Source organism: Nycticebus coucang, chromosome 10 (assembly GCF_027406575.1).
Source record: "Nycticebus coucang isolate mNycCou1 chromosome 10, mNycCou1.pri, whole genome shotgun sequence".
NCBI classification, from domain to species: Eukaryota; Metazoa; Chordata; class Mammalia; order Primates; family Lorisidae; genus Nycticebus; species Nycticebus coucang.
Window position 1 is genome coordinate 54,440,832 of NC_069789.1, and position 25,790 is coordinate 54,466,621.

The following is a 25,790-nucleotide window of genomic DNA, read 5'->3' on the forward strand; positions in this document are numbered from 1 at the left end:
CTAAAATATCCTGCCGATTGTAGAGGCAAACACTGCATCAAGGTGATTTCTTGCAGGTCACTAGGGCTAGGAGTCAGTCACCAGGCTTCCCAGACTCCACTGTCAACTGGTTCCTGGTTAGATTCTGCCAAGAGGAAGCACAGGAGGGAGACTGAAAGATGGAAAGAGAAAAGAAGGCACTCGCTTCATGATGCAAGTTCTATAAGTCTCATGCCACCATCTGCACACCTCCACCACCAAGGATCCCTCCCTGTCAAACTAGAACCCAAACCCTGAGTGCTTCCAAAACTCACCAAAAAACCTTGTAATGCGGGAAAAAAGTCTTGGTTGCAAAACTATGAAACTGAAAAATCAAAATTAACATTTTTCATTAAATGCCTGCAAAAGGTAAACCGTACAACATATAAACTGCAATTCATCTTTTTAATAGTATTACATAACTGCAATCACGTTCGAATTTTAAGAACAAAATGAAGAATTTATTTTAAAACTCAAAATTACAAAAAACCATTTACTTTATTTCTTTAAACATCCAAGATGTTATACGTATTTAAGATGGGATGAGGGTCTACTTTAGGGCAGATTGATGTGATGTGTGTGTAATTGGGGGGTAGGATGGAATAGGAGATGTTCAATAGGAAGTGGTCATGACCTATGAGGATGTCCTTCAGCATGTTCCTGTTGCACCCTGTCTCTGGGCAGTGTAGCTAACATTCTCTCAATAGCTGATGTGATAGAACAGGGGAGCAGAGAATTGGGGAATAGCCCAGAAAGCTGCAGCCTTGATAAGACTTGATAGCTGAACTCTGTCTGGCCTATCAGGAAACATAAGGCTGGAGTCTCTAAGTGGACATATGTCCAGTGGTTAGAAATTTGTGTTTGTGGGTGGTTTGGGAGAGGGTGTGTCTGCTTGGAGTGATGAATCTCAGTGATGCTGAGAAATACATAGAGTGGTCACTCATTATCACCTTCATTGTTTTGGTGCTATCGATAGACTTGCAGGCCAGAAAAGAAACAGCTCTGTTCTGTCAGAGGAAATGATTTGCCAGCCTCTCATACCTTCTCCTCCTATGTTCCTTCCTTGAGGCCTGACATCCACTTTGCCCTCACTTCTTTGTTCAGATCGTATCTTCTTTCTATACCAGGACTTCCTGCACTTCAGTGTGCATAAGAATCACAGAGAGTTCTTATTGTTGAAAGTACAGATCCTCAGCCCTTATCCTTGATTCCAATTCTGCATAGACCATGCTTTGAAAAACTCTGCTCCATATGATCATTCCCTCTCTCTATGCTCAAAGCTAGTTAAGAAGTACAAGCACTAGAGATAAGTTCTCCCTTCTTTCCTGTGAACCAGCGACGGGAGAGAAATGGTATTTGAAGTAACCAGAAGAAATTTCTGGGAATGAAGTTAGAGCCAAGTGGGCCAAATTGTTTTTCCTAACTAGCAGAAATTGCAACACCAGATTTTGTTCACAACCTCACACTGGGGGCCCAAAGCAGACCCAGCTCCTGGAGCTGAGGAGGTTGAGGGGGAATGAGGGCCTGGTAGAATTGGAGCTAACTTCTTTTCCCTTTTAACTGAGAGTCCAAAAGACCAATGCCTGATTTTAAAATGCATTTTTACTACCCAGCTTCAGGTGGTTTTGATCACAATGTGGTCCGATCCAAATCATCATTTGCACTTTGAAACAGATTCATATCATACCATTGTGTTCAAACCAATTTACATATTAAGCCTTTGTTTTTATTGTGTGATGAAAGGCTTTATTCCCTTTATTAAAGGAATGTTGGGCAACAAGATCAGAATAAGCAGATTTTGGTCATGATTTTAGACCTGGACATCCTTCTTCTGTTCAATCCAAATGCCGAGATGGACCATAAAGATAAATCTACTTTCATTCTGCTGGAGCAACTGCAGAACAAGAAATCAGAAAGGACCACAGGTGATTTCTCCCCACCCGCTTTAGGCTACATGGCACAGACATTATGGAAGAGACTACACTGAATATTTGAAATCCTGCGATTTCACTGAGGCTACCCCAGCATTTTCTCTCAGGATATGCCTAATCTTATCCCCTGCATGGTGCCGTCACCTGCCCAGCCTGGCCCTGTCTTTCCAGCCTCCACCTCCTTGCCCGTGACCAGGCTGACTGCCCAGCTCAGTTTGTGCAGTTCTGTTCACCAACATCCAGAACAACTGGTAAGAAACAGGAAGCTCAGGATCAGGTGGGGGAGGGTGGAGTCTCAGGAAGTCTTTCTTCTGATGGGAGAACAAGCAGGAGCCCCGGAGGCTTAGATCAAGGCTGGAGAGGGGCTGACTGGACAGAAGCCATCCCAGGTACAAGGAAAGCCCTTTTTCCTTATGATGATGATGATGGTTATGATTAAACTAAGCAGGAAAATATGGACAGTCACAGGAAAAACTCCTCCGAGTTAACACAAATAGATCTTGCAGAAAAAAAAAGTGAAAGGAAAAGTCTCCATGAACGGTTTGGACAGCTGAAATGAATAATTATAGTCATGTGTGTGTCCTGGTCACTCCCTGTGCTTCGTTACCACGCAGCACAGTGTCTGGACTATCATTAAATGTGTCAGGTTGGACATGTGGTAAGTTTTACCAGATAAGCAAAATGCTCATACTTCTAAACTGAGGTCTTCACGGTAGGTTCCCTCCACAAGATGATTACTGCGTAACATTTAAAAATAACGAAAAAGAAAAAAGAAAGAAAAGCCAGAAGGACATCGGAGGAAATTTGCCCCTGTCCAGCCACCGGCAAGGCTGACACCAAGGGGTTAAAAGTTAAGTGGAAGTCGAGAGGCCTCTTGTTCAAAAGAAGTTGAACAAGGCGTCTGGGGCCGCACAAACCTCCACCTTTTTTGGCCTCCACGGCGGCAACCCCAGGCTCCCTCCTAAACGCCGTCCGCCTTTGGGACTAACCAGGGAAGCTCACGTTAGTGGCAGCCAAGGAGAGGGGCCGGCCTTGCCAAGACTAAAGAGGGAAGGGAGGGGAAGAAAGCAAGAATCTCCCACCCCTCTCCCGGGCGGAGGGGGCGGGAGGAGCGCGTCCTGAGCCAGCGGAGCAGTGTCTACAACTCCGTGCATCTCTCGGCAGCGGCGGCGCGGGAAGGATGCTGGTCCGCAGGAGCGCGCGCGCGGGGCCGGGGATGCCGCGGGGCTGGACCGCGCTCTGCTTGCTGAGTTTGCTGCGTGAGTACCGCCGCGCGCCGCTGCCGCGCCACTTCCCCGCGAGGAGGGTCGGGAGGCTCTCCTGGGGCTGAGCCGCAGGGCAAAGTCTTGGGGAGGGAAGCGATCCCCGTCCCACCCACGCGCTGTCGCCCGGGTTGCTCCAGGCCGGATAAGCGCCTCACCTGGACTGTGGTGGTGGGAGGGCCAGGGAGGGGAACGCCACTGCAGGGGGTGTGTGAATTAGCTGAGGGGTAAGCCTGACCCCACGATTTCCTAAGATAAAGTTCTGTAGAGGTGCCAGCGTCTTTGCGCTGCCAAAGGTGCGGAGCGCAAAGTTGGATCTCCAACCGGGAAAAGGGGGAGGAGAAAAGCAGGGAAGTTTTGTGGCTGTGGGTTGATTGAGAAAGCAGAGGCCCACTGCTCACAGGGACATGGAGACCCAGAGGGGGACATTAAGGAATTCGAGGGAAGTCAACCAGGGGCAAAGTACACTGTGTCCAAAGCCTAGGGCGCCCTGGGAGAAGGCTGAGTTAGGTGAGCAGAGGAGTTTGCAATGATGACCGGTCTGTGGAAAAAAAAAAAAAAAAAAAGAATCTTACATTTAAAATGGGGAAGCTTAATTCGAATTCTTCCTTCGGAAACTACACTATCATCCTGGAAAGGAGGTAGTGGGAGAGGGAGGATGGTCTGCACCCAGCCTTCCTCTCCTCACTACAACCCCTGGCCCCCTGCACAATCTCAAACTTGTTACTGTTTGGAGTTTTCTTCCTCTGCCCTATTCCAAGTTCTAAAGCTGGTAGACGGGTCAGGACACTCTTCCAGTCCACTCTGTATACCTTTACTTCTTAAGCTTTTGTTCTCACTTTGGTAAAAAAAAAAAAAAAATATATATATATATATGCTCAATAAATATTTATATTTGATTGCTTTCAGTGGAGGAATAACATTTTCCATCCATCGCATCTCACTGCAGTTGGAAGGTTTAAACTTTGTGAGTTGCTTGCTCTTTCCTTACATCCCTGTGCGGCTCCCAATTCCCTATTGTCACCACATTGTAAAGGTCAGCCACTATGGCCCTGCAGAGTGACCTGGACTAGGCCTCTTTGCTCCCAGTCTCTTCTGCTGGCCTTTTGTGTCCAACCAATTGGAAAGAACTGGCTCAGGGCTGGAGGAAGCTCTGAGTTAGGTCTTGGGTTGTTCTGTTTGGTAGCCTTCTGGGGCATGGGACCAGCTGAGATTTGGGAACCCTATGATGGGTGCTGGACTGTGCCCTCATAACACGGATCAGTGGCCAATGGTTTGGATTCCAACAGATGCTCCACTTTCCTTTGGCCAGAGACAGCACATGTTGACCTGGTCCTGGGCCGAGTGGGTCCACCCATTTCTTATTTCCTCAGCTGGCCAGCGTCAGTCTCGCCTTGGCCTGCTGAGGTTGGGGTGAGGGGAGCAATGCAACCTCTGCAAAACCTTAGGCTGGTATGCTTTATGCTGAGGGTTCAGTGTCTCAGCTTTGGGGACGAACAATGGGACCTGGGTACCATTCTCGACCTTGCCCGACTACTTGAGGGCTGGTTGTAACTTTATGCCTTCTTCAAGAGCTTTCTAGGGGTTTTGTTTTGTTTTAATATTAGGAGTCCTTCTCTGTCCTGGGATGCATTGTTGGAATAAGTAAAATGAATTACTATACCTTGATATGCTACCAAAAGACCACTGCAGAAATGCTATTAAATATTTTTACTGTGAAATTTAAGGCAGAAGGTGGTTCTGTGGTTTTCTTGTCATTTACCTCAGCGAAGAGTTTGTTCTGGGAAGGTCTTTTTTCTGTCCCTGTGAGAAGCTGGCATGGGCGTAGTCACAGCAGCCAACCAAAAGTGGGCTCTGTTTGTTGGGGTCGGGGTAGATCATAGACCACAGTCAGGGTGGGAGCTGGGGGGCCACCAGGCAGCACTGGCACAGCACCAGTCAGGACAGGAAGCCTCTCAGGTAATTAGGGAACCCCTTTTGTCGGGCTCAGGGTATCTGTTTCCTCCAAGCCCTTCAAGGCCTGCCCCTCTCCTCACCCTAACAACAACCCCAGTCCCTCCCCATCACATTCCTCTTCTTCCTTTGGGTCCTTAGTGCCTGCTGACCCCACACCCATATCCTGTCTGGAGCTGCATGTAAGAGGGAAAAAAGAAAAGGGAAAAGAATTTTATCAGATATTTTCCAGAGGGGAGAGGACTCCACCCTTTGAATCTCCGCCACATGGCGACTGAGGAGGAGCAACCTTGGGGACCTCTGACTAATTTAGTGGTCCCCAGTGCTTCCCCCTTGTAGGGACGACCCAGCTGGCACAACCTGTGCAAACACACGTCTTCAGCAGCATTCCTGCTTGGCTAATACAACACTCGGGACCTCGGGCCTCTTTTTCTTACCCCTTTAGCTCCACCTCCTGGGCCTCCTCATTCCCTTGTCTTCTCCTTCCTTCCCTGAGTCTTTGTCTCCCAAAGCTCAGGGCAAGAAGTGCAGAACTGCAGCAGATAAACTCAGCTGCAGAGTCCTACAGAAACAAATAAAAAGGAGGAACACATTCCAGTCCTCAGGGTCCCAGTCTCATTGCCTGATTTCCTTTAGACCTCGGCCTGGAGGGCCTGGGTTTACTTTCAGGGCTGGGTGGTTACACAGCTCCACCCACAGGGTCTTTGGACCTTCCTTCTCTCTGGTAGACTGATTGACCTAACTAAATTGCTTGCAGTGTGGAGAACTAAGAACATTAAGGTATGGAAACAGAACAAAACACCTCCCTCCAACAGAAAATTCTCATAGTCGCCAGGACAGAATTTCCATATTTTTCTGGGCTTGGACTTCTCTAATGAGAACATTCTCTTCCCTCCTTAGCCAAGAAATGAAAACATATGATCAACGATTTTTTAGTCCCAAAGGCCCCGACTTTGTGCTAAGGAGAAAGATGCATGCCTGTTGGGAAGACAGAGATCCACATGGGGACATATAGCAAGGTGTCCTGTCTAGTACCTACCTTCCGGACCCCATCAGGGATGAGTCATTACCCTTTGCATGCAAAGGAAAAGGCCTTTTGGTGTAACTGGGAAGTCTGCTTCTTCCTGATTTGGAAAAAAAATAAAAAATAAAATAAAATAAAAACTGATACCTCTTTAGAGGGGAGTGGTAACTCTAGGTAGATGATTCCATTGCTTAAGAAATTGCCTTAATTGAAAGGATCACACCTGTGGTGCATCTTACAAGGGTACATGTGAGCCTTGGCAAATGTGGAATGTAAATGTCTTGGCAAAGTAACTAAGAAAATGCCAGGAGGGCTATGTCAACTAATGAGATGAAAATATGTCAAATATTCTATGAAACAAGTGTATGATCATATTGATGTACACAGCTATGATTTAATTAAAAAAAAAGAAATAAAAAAAAAAAAAGAAATTGCCTTAAGGGGTCTTTGGGTAAGAAAGCCTAAAACCGTGGACAAACCCTGGATATGCAAGGCCAGACAGGATGCTGAGCTTGATAAAATAAAGTGGGACCCTGTGTTTGATGGAGCCCTAGAGACAGAAGGCTGAAGATCTTCAGAGGCCAGGTGCCATGGTCCCTTCTGGACTAGTTGAGCACCCATCTTTTTAGCTTCTCCAGAGAACCACTGACACAAGGTTAGTGTGTGGAGCTGATTTTTACTGAAGGTTTGAGAGTGTAAAGCAAGATTCCAGGGCAGCTCAGAAGAGACAGTGATGAAGTAGTACAGCATGGAGGTCTCTGACCCCTCCACGCCCATATCCTGTTTGGGGCTATGTATAAGAGGGGAAAACGACAACGGCTGCCATCCGGGAGTCTTGGGCACTTAGAAAGTGTGCCTGGGAGAAATATAGGCCCTCAGAGAATTCTCAAGATATTGAGAATATCCACAGTGGAAGGGGTCCAAACATGCTGTTTGGACATACAGGGGAAATCTCAGTACACTGGGAAATCTCAGATCACAGATACTTAGTTTATATTCACACTTCTTCAGCTTAGCCTCTGCAGCTGAAGAAGGCATCAGCCCAGTCCTTTGTTCTAATCCAAGATGGCTCAAATTCCTGGTAGATCTCAGGGTGGGAAGGACCTCTAACAAAGATGCTGTCTGAATGCTCCCAAGAAGCATGGGCAGCTCACTTATCTCCCAAATAGCTCATTTTGTTCTTAAAAATAAGTACATTATTTTAAGGTTTTCATATATATATATATATTGCAGTGAAATTAGCCTTCCTGTGACTTCCAATCACTAGTTCTAATTCTATTCTTTGGACTATCACAGATTTAATCTGGTCCTTCATGACAATTCCTGGAGACCTTTCCAGTTGGCCCCACTAGATTATAAACTTCTTGAGGGATTTATTTAAATTACTGTGACACTAACTACCCATGAAGGAAAGGGATCAAGGGACTGATTGGCTTTTATTTTGCACTCTCCACAGCACTGAGCACAATCCTTTGCACATCACTTCTGCTTAAAAAAAAGAATGAATATACAGTTTGCATGTCTCTTATCCAAAGTACTTAGGACCAAAGGTGTTTTAGATTTCAGATTTTAGAACATTGGATATATATGATGAGACATCTTGGGGACGGGAGCCAAATCTAAACAAAATTTATTTATGTTTCATTTATGCCTTATGTATGTAGCCTTAAGGTAATTTTACACAATAGTTTCAATAATTTTGTGCATGAAACAAAAAGTTTTTTATTTTATTTTATTTTATTTTATTATTTTAATTATACAAGTTGTAGTTCGAGCCCATCACCAAGAAATGTGCCAAATACCCTTACATTATGCCCATTAGGTGAGAGCTTGTAATCCTCCCACCTCTCCTTCACCCCCCCTCACTTTCCCCCTTCCCCTACTTGATTTTAATTATGTTTTTCTCTTGTGTAGGTGTGTAGTTGATGATACAAAGTTTTGACTGTGTTTTGATTGCAACCCATCATATGAGCTCACGTGAAATTTTCCACTTATGTCATGGCACTCACACAGTTCTGGATTTTGGAGCAATTTGGATTTTGGACTTTTGGATTAAGGATTCTCAATCTTATATAGTAACATGAAACTTGAAGAAAGTTATTTATTCTGCCTCCCCAAATTCTTTTTATTTCTGGATCAGGAGTCAGCGAATTTTTTTTTTTCCTTATACCCCAAGTCATCAGGCAAACAGCAATTTTTTTTCTGTAAGGGATCAGATAGTAAATGTTTCAGGCCTTGGGGACCGTATGTGGTTTCCGCTGTGTATTCTACTTTGTCTTATTTTATGACACTTTAAAAATGTGAGAGCCATTCTTGACTCACTGGCCATATAAAAACTGCCTAGGTATGGGCCAGGTTTGGTCCACCAAACATAACTTCCTAACTCCTGACTTAGAAGAAGCAACACTAGTCCCTCAACAATATGACTTGATTTTTAGAACTCTTCTCATCTTGCTTATCTTCACATGGACACTCCCTAATGTAATAAATTCCCTCTTAAAATCTAACACGGAAACAAGACTGCGATACCTAGGGGTGGTTAATAGAAACATATGCACTGCAGTTACCATTCAATCCTATTGAACTTGGAGTTGTCCTAAAACCAGGAGTAAAACACACAAATAGAAGAGTGGTTCTGGCACTCAAGTAATTTATAATCTAACCGAGGTGACAGTTGGACCTATCCTGAGGAAACAGCACATATGATTTTGTGCCAGATGAATGATAGAGATAAGTGTTTCACAGTCTCTAAGAAGCAGAAGGAAGGGCTTTATAGCAAAGATATTCACAAATTCTTGAGCTTTTACCAGACAGGGTAACTGCTTACTCTCCTTTGTTCCTCAAAACAACAAAGAGGTAGGGACTACTTGTATCCCTTCCTTCTGGTCCTGTAATTATATGGGCTAACATACCTGGGAACTTGTTTAAGATACTCCTCTTGAGCCAGGTGCTAGATTTTGAAAGGATGAGCAGAATGGATCTGGCTGGCGAGGAGATCAGGACACAGCACCGATAAAAACCTAGAATTAAAGAGGGCTGTGAAAAGCAAGACCACGTATAGGAAAACTGTCACAAAAAATACGTGAATTCAGTTATTTGAGTAAGAGAGTTTTCTGAGCCTCTGAGAATTTGTAAACCCACTTTCGAGAGCAAAAGAATCTCCACGGGTAGGTAGAAATCTTTTCAGAATGTACTGCATATGCCTCTGCTTCCTTGGAGCACCAAACAAACAAAACAAAAAAAAACCCAAAGACTTTAACCTTCAGGACTCAGATGCACCATGAGAATGCTGTGGCTATGTGGCAACTCAGTGACACTGTTAAGGCTTTTTAAGGTGTATATATCCATTCATTCCTACCATAAATGATTCTAGACTAGTGTGGGTTTTGATATGTATGTCTGTTTTTCATTTATTTCTATTTCTTACTTTTCAGCTCCTGTTTCTCATTATTATTTACTTCGAGTAGTCTCTTCCTAATAGTCAGCTTTAGCTAGGATATCAGATAACCAAGTTTATTAGTATTGTGTGTAAAAACAGGAATCATTGCCTTTGGATAAGTTCAATGTGTGACTTTTGCTGCACGAATTTTGCGACATCTGTTTGGCTTCTTAGCCTCCTCATTTTACTGTCTTCCTGATGCCTCATCTCCTCCCCTTGCTCCCTTGCTCCAGGTTTGATCAAATAGGGTCACGAGGGTCAGATGGGGTCCCGAGCAAGACACAGTTAATAAAGATGGACTGAGAAGTAAATAACAGCAGACAGATTTTTATTCAACTTCAAGTTGCATTATAATTCTTTGTAAGGTTGAAGGTAGGGCTGTTCTTTCTGTCTAAAATGGAAAGGAGTGAAGGTCTCATCAGTTGGCTCTTAGAATCTGACAAGCCTCCACTGACTGTAGGCTGCTGTAACTTCCCTGTAGAGCTGGGGGTCAGAAGCTCAGATAGAGAAAGGTCAGTGTTTGATGGTTTGATACCGTGGATGTGTGTGGACAGATAGGATAAAAAGAGATCCATGGTCCATTGATTCTTATAAATATCATTCCTCCAGTGCCCAGTCTCTACATGGGAGCACAGCACAGGGGCCTCTAGAGACTGTGAGCTCGAGAGACTCACTCACTGATCATGGCTATGCTGTAGCACCTATGTCACAGTTGGCTCCAGGCCCCTGGTGGAAGGGTCCCCTTGCTCTGTGCAAGTTCACGTATATCCCATCTCTCAACCTTGCCTTTTGGCCCTCCCTCTTGTCCTATTCCTTAGTCTCAGAGGTTTCTCTGCTCATCCTAGGCTCAGGGACATGAGTCTGAAGTTGAGGTCCCATTCTCATCTGCAGATGGACCCTGCTACTTGTCCCTCAGCACCTGGCCAAGTGGTGGGCGGGAGGAGGCAGCTGCAGCTGGATGCCTGCCCATCGTGGGTGGGCGACTGGCTTGCATCCAGAGCTGCTTTGCTCTCTGGAGCAGGCACCCCTGTCCTCAAAACCAGCAGCAGGTCTCTCATCTGGAAAAGTTCAAAAGTATTTGTCTGGGTGAAGGAGGTCCCTGTGGGGGGGTGTTCAAAAGCATGACATCACTTTAGCCAGGCCCAGCTTTCTTTGGAGACAGAATAGGGCTGGGCCAGGCTGGGCCAGATGCGATTCCCAGGAATTGACCTGATGGGAAAGGCTAGGAGGATGGGCGGAGAGAGGGATATCAGGGGATGTCTTGAAATTGTGCTTTGAGAGGGTGATCCTTTAATGATGACTTCAGACAAATTTGACCTTAAAATCAGAGTGGTAAGATGGTTCAGTCTAAACAGGGAAGAAGCTTGGATTAGCTTCCATATCTATTGTATTTTAATGAACCCATTTCCCATCTCAGCTAAATGAAAGCCCTTCTTTTTCTCTCCCGAGACATGGAAAATACATCCAGATTTTTAGCAGTTTAGACCAAGCCTGACCCCCTTGCTTCATCTACTCTAGAGTCCACAAAACCTCAGCATCCCATTGCTCCTTGCCCTTCATGAACTATAGTCTCCCCTCTTGGCCAAGATTGGTGATTCCGGTGATTCATTTCTAAGATGGAGGTAGTAATAGCACTTCTTCAGCTGTTTATCTGGCACATGATGTTAAGACGTGACATGATTGTAGCTCTCATCATTAACATCAACCTACCTGCAGCAGGTTGCAGAGGGAGACAGATGTGGGAGAGTGAGACCTCTGTCATCACCTCTCAGGAATTATTCTTAGCCCCAGGTTAAATATCTTGAAAGTAAAAGTCTAACTCTTTTCTTGATGCTGAAAGTGAGCAAGAGGTGGCATTCTGCATTGCCATTTACCTGGAACCTCTAAAAATTCCAGACCCAGATCCCAATCAGGAAAATTTAGAGAGACAAGCGTTAAAGTGGCCTGGGACCCTCAGGGGCCTTTCCTTGGGATTGGAACTGCTGATGTGAACTCTGTATACAAATCCACTCCTAACACTGGCAGGGCCCAAGGCAAGAGTACAATAGAGGCCTACAGAATATATTTCTAAATACTTCAAAGTTATTAATCAGGGCAGCCAAGTAATACATAAAATATCTTCTGTCTTCTTACCTTGACAAACATACCTTCATGGCTACCTGCAAGGCCAAGTTTGAGTTTAGGACTCTCATAGTTTTGGAATTCAGTGCCGTAATGTGGCTGAGCAGGAAGAGATGGCCGCTGACCACAGCCCAGTCCCCTTCTCTTCCTACCCATGACTCTTGCCCACACTGTGGGGATCTTGTATTCATGCGTGGGATATCCCACTCACACATTTAAACACCAACCCTTCTCCCTGCAAGCAGCCATCCTTTAGCTACCACTGGGACCACTTCGGTGCACACCTTAGTGCTGAAGCTCACCCTTAGAAGCATGGGAGAAAAGGTCCATGCAGGTCCTGGGTGTGAGCCAAGGGGCATCTGAGCAAGAAGTTCTAGGACGTCTTGGTCCCCAAAGTATGATCTAGAATAGATGGTATATTCTGGTTGGTTTTTACGGGAAGCAGCAAAGAGTGTGGGCCCTGTAAGGGGCAAGGTCTAGGCAAGAGGCTTTTTCTTCTTGGGTCTAAGGATGATACCACTGAATACCCCAGGATATGTAGAAGAGAGAGCAAGAACACTCAGGAAGATCTTCAGAGAATAACAAGATTTAGGGACATCATGCTACAGTGATTCAGCATTCCTTTTCTCTTTGATTCTCTCAACAATCCATGTAAGGTTGCCAGAAAAGACCCTTACTTAGAGAGTAGTAAACTGAGACACACACACACAAACACACACACATTAAATTATGCAGAGCCAGAACTAAGCTTCTCATCTCCCCATGACATTTGCTGAGAAACCAGGCCTTGTATTTTCTAGTCCATCAGCTGTATTCCTAGGTTAGATTTTCTGAAAAGAAATATGAGTTCCTTAGCAAATGGGAAGGAGAATGGGTTTGAAGACAGTGAGGTACAGGATGAAAGGAATTTGAGAATGGCAAAGTCTGAGAAAGACAGAAATTTTTTTTTTTTTTTTTTTTTTTTTTGAGACAGAATCTCACTATGTCACCCTCGGTAGAGTAATGTGGCATCACAGCCACATTACTCAAACTCTTGAGCTTAAGCAATTCTCTTGCATCAGCCTCCCAAGTACCTGCAACTACAGGCGTCCACCACAATGCCCAGCTGTTTTTGTTGTTGTTGTTGTTGCGGTTGTCATCGTTGTTAGCACACCTGTGCTGGGTTCAAACCTGCCAGCCTTGGTGCATGCTACAGGTGCCAAACCAAGATAGAAGATTTTTTAAGGGGATTGCACAGAGTGATGTGACTCTAGTGATTCTCCTAAGAGTTAATGCATTGGGTAGACAATGACCAAAAAGGAGCCATCCTTTGACCATCAAGGATACATTGAGAAGCGTATCCTTTCTCACCTTTTAGATCTTTGCAATATTTATGCAGGTATAATTTTATATTTTAGTGTTTTACTTAACATATTATGAACATTGCCTTATATTTCCATGTTATTGCATTTTCATCAATTTTTGCTTGCAATAATTATGTATATAATTATGTAATGATTATGGTATATTAAGTGCAAGTACCATTTATCCTATTGTAATTAATTTAGTGGCTTGTAACTTTCCCCTCCTATAAATAATGCTATACTAGACACTTGTATGCATAAAATTTTTTCCTTCTCTATTTCTTTAAATGGTCTAGTAGTGAAAAATTAGTTCCCTGTCCAGGAAGATGTTCTCATTACTGCTCCATTGTCAGAGGCAGCAGAGAATGTTCTAGATGGAATCTACCTGAAGTCAAGAAATTGTACCAAGGGATGTCATGAGTTTCCAAGAAGGTTTGGGTTCTGATTTTCCCTCTCTGTTTCCCTATAGCCTCTGTGTTCACAAATACAGACAATTTGACTACTATTACTACAGAGTCATCTACCCCACGGACCTTCTCAGTTGTTCCTACAAATTTATCCCACGAGCAAACTGCAACACCAAGTACCAGTGTCAGAAGTACCAGCCCATTGCCTGTGACTCTGGGCAGTAATGGGACCACAGAAACCATCTCAGGTAAGAAGAATATTTGCCTCAGGTCCCAGAAAGATGCTGCCGATGCCTGGGTAAAGCATGTAAGATGTTTGCAGACAGCTCCCCTCACCACAGATGAAATCATGCAAACACCTTCCATTAGTGGTTTGAACGTTATGCTTCGGGTACCTTAAGTAAGTTCTAGATGATTCTTCCCATAGTGACAGCTTCTTTAGGCCCATGCTTGGCAGCCAATTTCGATGAGTAATGCTTCCAGTACCCCTTCTCTCACACTGAGTTTAGCTTGGTGATAAACTAAGGATCAGATGGGGACTCCATAGAGATCTCTGATCTCTTCCAAATGAAAAAAAGTGGGTACAGATTCCAACTGTCAGTCTTTGGTTCTCTGGGGGTGGACCAGCATCTATTTTAGTCTCAGAACCCTGAGGGCATCTCTAATACATTCCAGATTATAGCTATGGTTCTGACAGCTGGTTTGAAATGAGTTCAGTCAGTGTTAGGACACGAAGTGACTATTAACTCCCCAAACTCCCTTTTTTTGTGTTGAAATTCATGCTCATGTCATGAACTGAGATTATGTGTGTGTGTGCACATGCAAGTGTGTGTATATATGCACACGTGTGTTTTGATCTATTCCAGAGACTGCAGTCAATTTCACATCTACCTCTGTGGTCACTCCAGTCCTCACAACCACAAACTCTTCTGTCCAGTCACAGACCTCTCTAGTCATCACAGCGTCCACCACCCTAGCCAAGTTTTCAACTTCAGAGATGACCTGGAAGCCTAGCATATCTCCTGGAAGTGTTTCAGATCCCTCACTTATCCATACCAGCTTTAAGCCATCTCCCACTGAACCTTATATAACACCTTCTCCTACTACAAGTACCATCAAGGTGGGTGAATTGGGCCAAAAATGGCAGATTGCCCCCTCACTTCATATGTATGCGGGCAAGCTCTGTCTTCTCTTCCCCCTCTCCTCATACCCATCAATAGGATGTCAGTTCTGTAGGAATCAGCATGGAGACACACAGTTGAAATATTGATGGGAGAGGTAGAAAGGGGCGATGAGGGCTAGAGTCAGGTGACAAGGCTGATAAGTGCTTTAGGTATTGCATTTTAGGGAGCAGAGAGTTAAGGGGATTGTGGGTGATCCATCCAATCCTCTGTGGTTGTCTTCAGTACCTACTGCTGTCACTGACCTCAGACTGCACCATTCCCCTTTGGCAAGATTTAGAAAGTCTCTCCTGTTTAATGGGGCTGCCTTTTGTAAAATGTTTAGGACAAATAACATGTCCTCACTCTGAGAGGGTTTGGTGGTGCCAGGCATACTGTGCAGACCAGGGATGGTGAGCTCACCCTGTCCTCCTCAGCCATGGGGCTGGTGGCTGTCAACAGCTTCTAGCATGAAAGGCAGAAAATATGAGCTTGTGGAGCCTGGGACAGGCCTGAGCAATCTATCTGCTTTCCATTTTTGAAGGAGCCATAATTAGAATCTAGAGGGTCTGGGGGACCAGGAGGAAATGGGTGTTACTAGGATCTGCCAGACCACCCCATTACCTGTTTGCCTGTATGGCTTCCCAAAAGGTGGATTTCTCTGGTGGGAAAACAGCCCAAATGGGAAAAGATCCTCTCAATTCCTGCACCATCCAAGCCAATGTTTACTAAGACTGCAAATAGCTACTTATCTGCAGGCCTGGGCTAGCAACAAAAGTTTATTATCTGATGAGGTAAGATAGAAGAGGCAAGTATAACTCTTAGAAATCTCTAGTCCCCTGACACATTTTAAATTTCCTTTTCCCTAAAATCTTTTATAATAGATTACCCCATAGAAAAGAAACTGGAAAAAAGGTGGGAAAGAAATGAGCTGCAAAGATACTGGCTAATTTATTATGTTTTTGTTTTAATACAGGGAGAAATCAAATGTTCAGGCATCAAAGAAGTGAGATTGACTCAAGGCATCTGCCTGGAGCTGAACGAGACCTCTAGCTGTGTGAGTCAGCCCCCTCTCACTTTGCTTCCGCCCCTCTGATCCCCTAAGCCTTTCTGAACTAAGCCTTCTTGGACTGGACTGGACTGTGGTAAAGGTGAGGGGAGATGAGCTGGGTCAGTTTACTTCTTTACGGAGCTTTTGGTTCGGGAAGTAAGAGGCCCCATCTGGTGGGCAAAAAAGGCAAAAACAATTTTAATTTTCCCCTTCTCTATAGTACAGTTAGTATATACAGAGGGTGCCTAAAGTGTATACACATTTTAAGAAAGGAAAAAAACATATTAAAATTGTGATAGCTAACATATACTGATAACTGAAGATAAATACAAGTCACATGGAGAGCTTCTTGTCATTGCAGAAGTCAAAGGTGACTCGAGTATTACACATTTAATACAGTTTTTTCCTTTCTTAAAACGTGTATATATCTTTTGGCATCATCTGTGTATGTGCACATACATACAGGTTGTCAAAGTTAAGTTTGCTTTTTTGCTAAGAAAGTCCTCTCACTATTTAGATATAAGCTAATCAGTCAGTTCCTTTATTATTATTTACATATAACACTAATCCACACAGAATTTATTTTGTTAACACTGTATTTTTTCACATAACTATTTTTCCTAACGTTACTTATGGAATGAATATTTCCTTTAGCTTATTTCAGGTTTTTTAATGTCCCACGGCACATTCTTCAGAGATATTTTCTTTGTTCAGTTTGTCTATACTTTTGCCCCGTTTTAAATTTTCAAAAATATGGTACATTTACACTGCAGTACTTTTAATATCCATCCAGGAAGTTCTTTCTTCATAACACTGTAGAAAATGTGAAGTATTTATTTCTTTTTTTTCTTCTAGAAAAGATAAAAAAAGTAGCATTAAACATTTAAATGAAACTACTCTAAAATCCCTCCTTTTTTTCTTTCTTTCTTTTTTTTTAATCTCTTAGTATTTCACATTTTTTTTTTTTTTTTTTTTTTTTTTGTGGTTTTTGGCCGGGTCTGGGTTTGAACCTGCCACCTCCGGCATATGGGACAGGCGCCCTACTCCTTGCACCACCCAGTATTTCACATTTTTAAAGATCAGTTTTTTTCCTATGGGTTTGGTGGATTTCTGAGAGTTATCTATAGCATTGAATTCCCATAGTATGTTCAAATTGATTGTTGCTGATGTGTTAGAAAGTTAATGGAGTTTTGAATAATTATCTTGGGCTTGTCCATTTTCTTGAACTTGGTTCCAGGAATTTTTTTTTTTCATTCTTTTTAGTTTTTAAAGTAACCTACTTGTTATCTACTACATCGTTTCCTTCCTCCTGCCTAGTAGGTATGTCTCCACTTTCAGCGTCATGTCTTATTGCATTGGTAAGAATGTGTAGAGCATGGTGTTAATTTTTAATGATGATAGCAGGCCTTCTTGCTTTGTTTCAGTAAATCCAATTTCCTGATAGTAACAAGGCTCTGGAGGAAGGGTAGGGTAAAAGGGAAGAGTGGTATTTACTTATAGTAGAAAACATTTTCTCACAGGCTGGGAATCCGTTTAAGGAAAACATATATGGGATGTGTGGCATGCATAGATTGGAAAGATCTCAGTGAGGAGAGGGCATAAGATATTTGTTCATTCTGATTACCGCTATCTTACTAATCATCATCAAATTTTTTTAAAACTACATATAAAAGAATTATTTAACTTAGGAGACTTAAAAACAACAGAAATTATGAAGACATGAGTTTGTATAATGGAATAACTAAATTCAGTTTGCAAAGAAAGTTAATAGTGAACATGCAACGTGCAAGTTATACACAGTGTGTTTCTGATGCTGATTTTCAGCTCTGCTCATTAGGGAAAAAATTGTCAAATCCTTTTCCAGTTGTAGCTAAAGAATATGACCACTTCCTTTTTTATTTTCCTTATCATCTTAGTGGAACGTTTATTTTCCTATGTGTCACACAGGTCTGTGCCAGAATGCTAATTCTTTGTACTTAGGATTTAGGGCTACCTGCAGAGCCTTCTAAGTGTCTATCTGTTGCTCTTTCAAGTTCACATTGAACTTGGGTCATTGTCCAAAAAAACTACTTTGGTGAATTCCTCTGGACAAATGGGTATAGCATGAAAGAATAAAGTAACTTCACATTTTGGAAACTATTGGGGAATCATAACCACAAAGACTTAAATTAAGCTGACACTTTAGCAGAGAGAATGAATGTTAGATTTGGGTAGACACCTTCTGCTAATGAGGGTTCTGAGATATGGTAGCAGGTGCTAAAGAAGAGTGTAGTATCACCTTTCCTTCCCTGGATGCCTAAATGTGAAGGATGGGGAACAAACAGAGTGGTACTGGGAAGTAAATATCTAGCAGGGGTCCTCAAACTGCGGCCCGCGGGCCACATGAAGCGGTGTGATTGTATTTGTTCCCTTTTGTTTTTTTACTTCAAAATAAGATATGTGCAGTGTGCCTAGGAATTTGTTCATAGTTTTTTTTTTTTTTTTTTTTTTTTTTTTAACTATAGTCCATCCCTGGCCCCCTGTTTGAAAAGTTTGAGGACGCCTGGGCTACAGGATGTGTGTCCAGAAGACATGCCTAAATATTCCACATAGAGCAGAACCCTCATTAGTTTTTTTAATTGTGGTAAAATACACACCACATAAAGTTTACCACCTTAACCATTGTTAAGTGTACAGTTAGGTAGTGTTGTACTCTCACATCGTGGTATAAACAATTTCCCGAACTCGCTGCATCTTCCAAAACTGAAGCTCTGTACCATTAAATAACTCCCCACTCCTCTCTCCTCCAAACACTGGCAACTACCCTTCTATTAATACTTTCTGTCTCTATGCATGTGGCTATTCCAGGTACCTCATGTGAGTAGACTCATATAGAGTTTGGCTTTTTGTGACTTGCTTATTTCACTTGGCATAATGTCCTCAAGGTTCATCCACATTGTAGCATGTATCAGAATTTCCTTCCTTTTAAAGGCTGGTTAATATCCATCATGTGTATCTACCACATTTTGTTTCTCCATTCGTCCATTGATCTTCCATGTTTTGGCTATTATGAATAACACTGCTATGAACATGAGTGTACAAATATCTCTTCCATACTCTGATTTCAGTTCTTGTCAGTACATTTCCAGAGATAAAATGGTTGGATCAGGGCTGGGTGCAGTGACTGACGCCTGTAATCCCAGCACTCTGGGAGGCCAAGGCAGGTGGATTGCTTGAGCTCAGTAGTTTGAGACCAGCCTGAGCAAGAGAGAGACACTGTTTCTAAAAACAGCCAGGTGTTGTGGTGGGCACTGTAGTCCCAGCTACTTGGGAGGCTGAGCTAAGAGGATCACTTGAGCCCAAGAGTCTGAGGTTACTGTGAGCTATGATGCCATGGCATTCTACTGAGGGTGAAAGTGAGTCTCTGTCTCAAAATAAACGGCTGGATCATATGGTAATTCTATTTTTAATTCTTTGAGGCACCAACAGGCTGTTTTCCCTAGTAGCCAAATCATTTCGCATTCCTACCAGCAACGAAACAGGGTTCCGATTTCTCTGCATCCTCATCAACACTCGTTATTTTCTGGTTGGTTTGTTTGTTTTTTCTCTTTATACTAGCTATCTTAGTGGGTATGAGGAGTATCTCCATGTGGTTTTGATTCACATTTCCTTGATGATTAGTGACGTGAGCATCTTTTCATGTGCTTATTGGCTATTTTTATGTCTTCTTTGGACAAAAGTCTATTCCAGTCCTCTGCTCACCAATTCATTTTTTAGAATTACCTTTCTTAAGCATCACATCTGTTTATATGTGGAGTTTGTATTTACTCAGTAGCTCACATTACCCTTATTCTTCCATGTTGACTGCACTTGAAGCAACCTAGATCTACCCACTACGTGATGCTTTCCTTGCCCTCTGCCCAAACACTAAAGGTTAGCTTCCACGCACAGAACACAAATTATAGTTGAAGGATTTATGAAGATGGTGTGTCTACTGAAAAGAGCCTGATATCTGGAGACAGTCCAACTTTTCAGCCTTGGTTAATGGCCCACTCATTACTTAACTTGTAGGAGATCCCTTAACTACACTAGTTCCTATGTGAAAATAGAGTGTATACTTGCATTGTTCAACTCACACCAAAGTAGATAAAGTTATATTAAAAGGAGTGGGGAAAACCGTTGAACTAGAACCTCAACATTGGGAAATATCTTAAAGGTCATTTAGAAAAATGCTTACTCTTCCTTCTCTCCACCCCAGTGCTTGATATGATTCTCTACCACGTTAAAGAGTCTTTACTAAAGTTTGAGGATGCGACTATAGCAATAAACTACATGGTTTTATTATTTTTGCAAATAAACATGTATGAGCTGGTATAGTTAGAGGCTTATAAAACTGAGTCTAATTAGAAAAATGGTGAAGCTGTGGCTTCTCCCTGCCCACTCTCCCATGATGTTTGGCCTCAGCCTCTCTTGGGGGAGGATGTTTATTCCAGGCATCCGGAGAAGTATTGTGCTTTGTTCAGGATCCACCTGCTCCTCTTGGGCCCAAACACAATTCACTGATGCTGTTGGATACCAGAGTGGGAGGCTGGCTGCTGTTATTCCCTTGAATTTAGTCCAGGAAACTAAGCAAGGGGTGGAGGGACCCTATATGAAGGCCAAAGAGTTGAGATGTTAAATGGAACAACAATTCCCCAAGTTCTTTTTTTTGTTTGATGCTATGATTAGTGCAGTCTGTGTTCAAAATTTTATAGTGTACAATGTACACTCACCCTCCACCTCCCAGCCCACACTTAGGAGTCATCCAGTCTAGTCAGAAGAATAAAAGAAAATAAAAGCAATAAAAGAAAGGCAGAATATGATAAACTATGGCTTGCAGATGATATAGTATATAAGGTATTGCCATTGATAATGGTAATAGCTGCCATTTATCTCACACTCATTGGGCTCCCATCACCATTCTGGTCACTTTTTTACACAAGCATCTCTTTTGTCACCACAGCAACTCAGTGGACAGCTGAGGAACCTGACACTCAGACAAGTTACATAGCTTGCAAAGAATGTAGCATCTTTGTCCCTCCTTTTCATCATCTACAGTAGGAGAATAATAGTGTCCATTTCACAGGGTTGTCTGAGGCCTAGATGGTGTCACTATGTGTCAAGCACATAGAACAGTGCTGGTGACATAGCGGGTGTCCTTGAATTGCCATAGATACAAACTGAGAGCTTTGTCTGTATGGCATACATAAATACCCCCCATCCTCCCCCAACACATGACATACGACACACACGTACACTGCCCCCCACACAGATTTTCACAGTGTCTTGTATTCAGGGCTTGATAAATGTCAGAGCAGTGGAATCCAGTATTGTCAAGGTGCAGCTTCCTAGACTCAGCAAGTGGAGGAAGGTGCCATTTTATTTGGCTAGATAAGGCCCGGCAGGAGCCCAGTCCCTCTGCCTCTCTTGGGAAGCAGATGTACTGCAACAAGGGACTTCAGAAGCCCAGAGTCATCCCACCAAGGATCTTGCTACTCCTTCAGTGCTAGGGAGGGAGTGCTACTTGAGGGGAAGCCTTGTGAGGTTTCCTTAGAGAGCTGCGTCTAGAAAGGAGGGAGACGCCTCGGCATATCCAATATGGTGTCCAGACTACCTACTGCAAATGCTATTTTAAAGAACAGGTTTTTCCAGAAGCAGAGCCTCTGTCTGGGGACTTACTGGGACCTGGAGAATTGGCTTTTTTCCTGAGAGATGAAGCAGCAATGACCTGAGAATTCACTTTTCTGTGATCTAATCTCTTGGGGGTTTCTGAGGCTCTTTTTGGACTCATGTCTCAGTGACCTAGAGGTTCCCTAGCCATGTTCTTCTGGCCTCATCCAAGCCCAGTTATTTTCCCTAAGTTCCTTCAAATTCCAGCTGGGTGCTGAGGCCAGTCTTGACCTTGCCTTGTGCAGGGGCAAAGGAGCCTGGGTTTTCCTGCCTTCGGTCACAACAGTAGGAAAATACCCGGGCTCCCTTCCAAGTGGGAGGACACTCTGGCTTCGTCTTGAGCAGCAGTCCTGCCTGCAAACAGGAAGCTTCCCCTCCACAGGGGCTCAGTTCTGTTGATGGTCACACGTCCCAGCAGTTTTCCCCTAACAGGAAAGATGTCAGAACTGTTCAGGCATTTCCTCCTCTTCCATCTGTTATCCGGACGGAGGAGAAAGTCTTAGTTTCGGTTCCTTTCCTGTGCGGGGTAGGTCATTCTGATTGGAGGCTGCTGGAATAAATCTTGGAAAGTGGGAGAAAGTGGGAGGGTTTTGAAGGGCACATAGCTAATGCCTCCAATTCATGCCTTTCCTGGGACGCAATTGTTGAACCATTGTCAGGGTTTATCTTCTGAGTCCGAGTTCCTGAATCCTTTGGACCAGTCAGCGACCTGGAGGAAGAGCTATGAACTTCATTAAAAGTGGGCTCCATGCTTTTAATGGAAAAGGGGGATGGATGACCAGACAAAAACACCATTTCAGCTTGAGTAGAGACTCCTCTGGATAGTCAGAGAGGAAGCTACTGAGGATCCTGCTGAGTGTATAGTCATGGATTTATTATGTATCCCTCACTTCCCTTGGCTTTTCTTCTATCATTTAAGGCTATTGTAACCTTGAAACTAAGGAATTTTTCTTAGTTATTATTGTATCATTAATTTTTTCTATTGGTGGTAATTCTTTAAAATTTAATTTGAATAGCACATGCACGTGGTCAATCCTTAAACAAGATAACGTTTCCTAAGTTTGTTCTCTGACATCTTAGATGTCAATAGATGTATGTTGAGGGTTTTTTTTTGAGGGAAATTTTTGAGGATTTTCTTATCGTGTTGTTGTGCATATACAATTAGTAGGGTTTGAGGGGGGGAGTGTTTGTGTGTGTGTGTTTTTTTGTTTGTTTGTTTGTTTTTTAGTTAGAATTTTAGAAAAAAGGAACCCTTCTTGTGGCAGGGTGATAATGTGACTTTAATCAGCATTATCACCTGCGACTCTAGGTGCAGTTTAAGATACAGCAGTAACTTTATCTCCTGCTCTCCACTTTTCTCTGCCTTCCCAGGAGGACTTTAAAAAGGACAAAGGAGAGGGCCTGGCCCAAGTACTGTGTAGGGAGGAGCAGGCTGACTCCAAGGATGGGGCCCATGTGTGCTCCCTGCTCCTTGCCCAGTCTGAGGTTAAGCCTCAGTGCCTACTGCTGGTCTTGGCCAACAGAACAGGTAAGGAGCACATCTGTCTGGGGAGCTTAGGAACTTGCAAGGGAGTGGGACTGATGTTAGACAGGACTAGGGTTAGAAGATCCTGGGTGGAGGGAGACCAGGAACCTCAGCTCTAGAGACTATAGGAAATGGCTGACTTGGGCGTGGCACTCCTGAGACAGAACGTCACAGCATCTTCTAGAACTGTGTGGAAGGGTAGAGCAGGATGAATTAATGTAGCTTCTACATTCAATAAACCCTGTTTCTAATTCTAGAAATTTTCAACAAGCTCCAATTTCTGAAAAAGCACCAGTCTGACCTGAGAAAAGTAAGTTCTGAGACGTGAAGTCTCAGAGGGAATACTGGGTCAGGTGAGCTGGTGGTGTGGGGAGGGGAGATAATTATTTTCTCCTGTTTTGCCTGCCCTGCCTCTCCGTTCTTCTCTGACAGTCTTCAACTTTCTAGGCTTGAACCAAAAATTTTGCAGCACAGATTAATTAGGAGATGCCATTCTTAAACCCCTTTTCAAAGCTCTCTGAGGTCATGGCCTGTTACATCTATTTCCTTTTGGGTCACACACAGGGGTCTAGAGTGGGTTGGGCTCCTCTTCCAGAACCCACTTTCCACAAGTGTCAGTTTATCTTTTCTGTGCCCGCTCTTCAAGCTGGGGATCCAAGGCGTCACTGAACAAGATGTTGTGAGTCACCAAAGCTATTCCCGAAAGACCCTGATTGCACTGGTCACCTCGGGGATCCTGCTGGCTGTCCTGGGCCTCACAGGCTATTTCCTGATGAATCGCCGCAGCTGGAGCCCCACAGGAGAAAGGCTGGTCAGTCCTGGGATCCAGGGCAAAGGAATTGAGGAAGATAAGGTCTTCTGGGGAGGTCCGTGGATGTCCCAGGGGACAGAAGGGGAGGAGAAATAGCAGAGAAGGCACTTCTGTGCCCTTCTATGGGGACATGCACGTGCACACTGTGTCCCTGGAAGATTCAAAACATTATGTAGCCAGCTGGGGAGAGGGGAGTAACTGGGGCCAGCCTGCCCAGTCACTGTGGTAGCAGATGTTTTCTGGGATAATTCAGCTGGATACCACCAGAATCAGCCATGCTATCTGCAACCCACTGGGTACCATCTTGTTCACAAGAAGGGGACATATCGAAGGAAGATGACTTTCGAAGTATTCTGGACAAGGGAGGACAAGGCTGAGGTTGGGCTCTTGGCCTGTGGCCTGCTACCTAGTCTGGGGAGGTTATTCCCACCCTTGGGACTGCCTGTCTCCTTGTGGGAGCTGGCTGCGAGCCACAGTGGCATGGTGTGGTGCCTCTCCTCTGTCCTTTCTCCTCTAGGAGCTGGAGCCCTGACTGCTCTTCAGGAAGAAAGGAGTCTGCTCACGCAGCCGCAACCTCCCTTCCCCCCTCCTGGTCCTGGCCCCCCGTTTCCTGCTTGGGTCCCTCCCCTCTCAGTGTCTGATACCCCTGCTTACCTGATAATGCTACTTTATTTATACACTGTCTAGGGCGAAGACCCTTATTACACGGAGAATGGTGGAGGCCAGGGCTATAGCTCAGGACCCGGGGCCTCCCCTGAGGCTCAGGGAAAGGCCAGTGTGAATCGAGGGGCTCAGGAGAACGGCACCGGCCAGGCCACTTCCAGAAACGGCCATTCAGCAAGACAACACGTGGTGGCTGATACCGAATTGTGACTCAGCTTGGGAGGGCAAGGCTGGGCAGTGTCTGGGAAAGCAGTCCCTCCCTTCATCTGACCATGTGCTGCCTCCATGCTGGAGGTGACGTCCCTTTGTCCAATCCTTTCCCACTGTGCACAGCTCAGGGGCTGTCTTGGGACCCTCTCTGGGGCAGAGGCAGGTAAACTCCCACCCCCTATGCATTCAGCTCCTTAAACCCCGTTCTTCTTTGGGTAAAGATGTGATGAAGACAAGCTAAGGTCCAGAGAATCTCCCAGGAAGGGTTGATGGCCTTGCGGTATTGGCACATTGACTCTTTCCCCTCCTCTCCTCCTCTCTGCTGAATTGCAAGTGCCCCCAGGGGAAAGGATGGGCTTTTTTAGGTCATCATTTCCTCCCAGGAGGCTTTGATTTCTACTGCTTTGATTTTTACAGTTTCTTACCTATATTTTCTTTCTCTACTTCAGAGAAACCAAAGTAAGCCTTATACCTCCTGCTCCCTTGTAACAATATAGCCAAAAGAATATGTTATCTTAAACCACTTCCCTTATCCCTCCTGCAAGACACTGTGGACTTGGTCACTAACCCCCCTTGTTCTCTAAGTTTCACTAAACTCTACATGTCCCCCTCTGTATAGAGGCACACGTATACTTTTCTGGCTGGAGCCTGGAACGGGCTCTGAGTTTTAGACCAACAGCTCAGTCCTTGTCTTCTCTGGGACCACACAGAGACTCTCCTGTGCTCCTTTTTCTCCCTCTGGGTCATATGGACAGTACCGTGGGACCAGATCTTTGAGCCAGGCCTCTTGCCCTGCGCTCTTCTGAGAAACCCTCTTGTTCGGAGGCTAGGTCCCATCCTTATCCTCTGATTGCCCCCCCGACTCCTGGGTTGAGCTGTGGCCTCAGTCCCCCAGCAGACTCCTGTCTGTCACTGTCTCCCTGCCACCAACCTCTTCATTGCTCTGTACCCTGTAGCCTCAGAGCCCCAGGGCACCTCCTAAGGATGCTTACCACAAGCTGCCTCTTCTGTGGGTGACCCAGGTCCTTGTTTGTTGTGGTTGGTTTTTTTTCCAGAGGTATGGGCCGGGATCCTGATTTCAATGACGTTGGAAATAGAACTTTCCAGAGATGAAAGGATTGGGTGAACTTTTTTTCTCAATAAAAAGTGGTGTGGGTAAATACTGTAATTAAAGTGATGCTGAA

General features: G+C 44.2%; 1 protein-coding gene across 3 annotated transcripts; it reads left to right on the top strand.

Moving 5' to 3' along the window:
• Positions 1-2,255: 2,255 nt before the first annotated feature.
• CD34 (CD34 molecule) lies at positions 2,256-25,790 on the top strand. 3 transcript variants are annotated; one of them, XM_053607653.1, is made up of 9 exons: positions 2,256-2,338; positions 3,114-3,208; positions 13,561-13,746; positions 14,365-14,618; positions 15,635-15,715; positions 22,769-22,925; positions 23,180-23,232; positions 23,569-23,733; positions 24,421-25,790. In XM_053607653.1, exons 2-9 carry the CDS (start codon positions 3,130-3,132, stop codon positions 24,604-24,606), a joined length of 1,161 nt encoding a protein of 386 aa, XP_053463628.1. In that variant the 5' UTR covers positions 2,256-2,338; positions 3,114-3,129; the 3' UTR covers positions 24,607-25,790. The 3 variants fall into 3 exon arrangements, with proteins under 3 accessions (XP_053463628.1, XP_053463627.1, XP_053463629.1); XM_053607652.1 differs by lacking the exon at positions 2,256-2,338 and adding an exon at positions 2,588-2,607; XM_053607654.1 differs by lacking the exon at positions 2,256-2,338 and adding an exon at positions 2,588-2,607 and having other exon boundaries at positions 24,251-24,563.

Bases quoted from the DNA above. Each gene is read 5' to 3' on its own strand.
- CD34 (XM_053607652.1), top strand. The intron at 15,716-22,768 runs GTGAGTCAGCCC...CTGCCTTCCCAG, and splicing joins TGAACGAGACCTCTAGCTGT to GAGGACTTTAAAAAGGACAA. The intron at 22,926-23,179 runs GTAAGGAGCACA...TTCTAATTCTAG, and splicing joins GGTCTTGGCCAACAGAACAG to AAATTTTCAACAAGCTCCAA.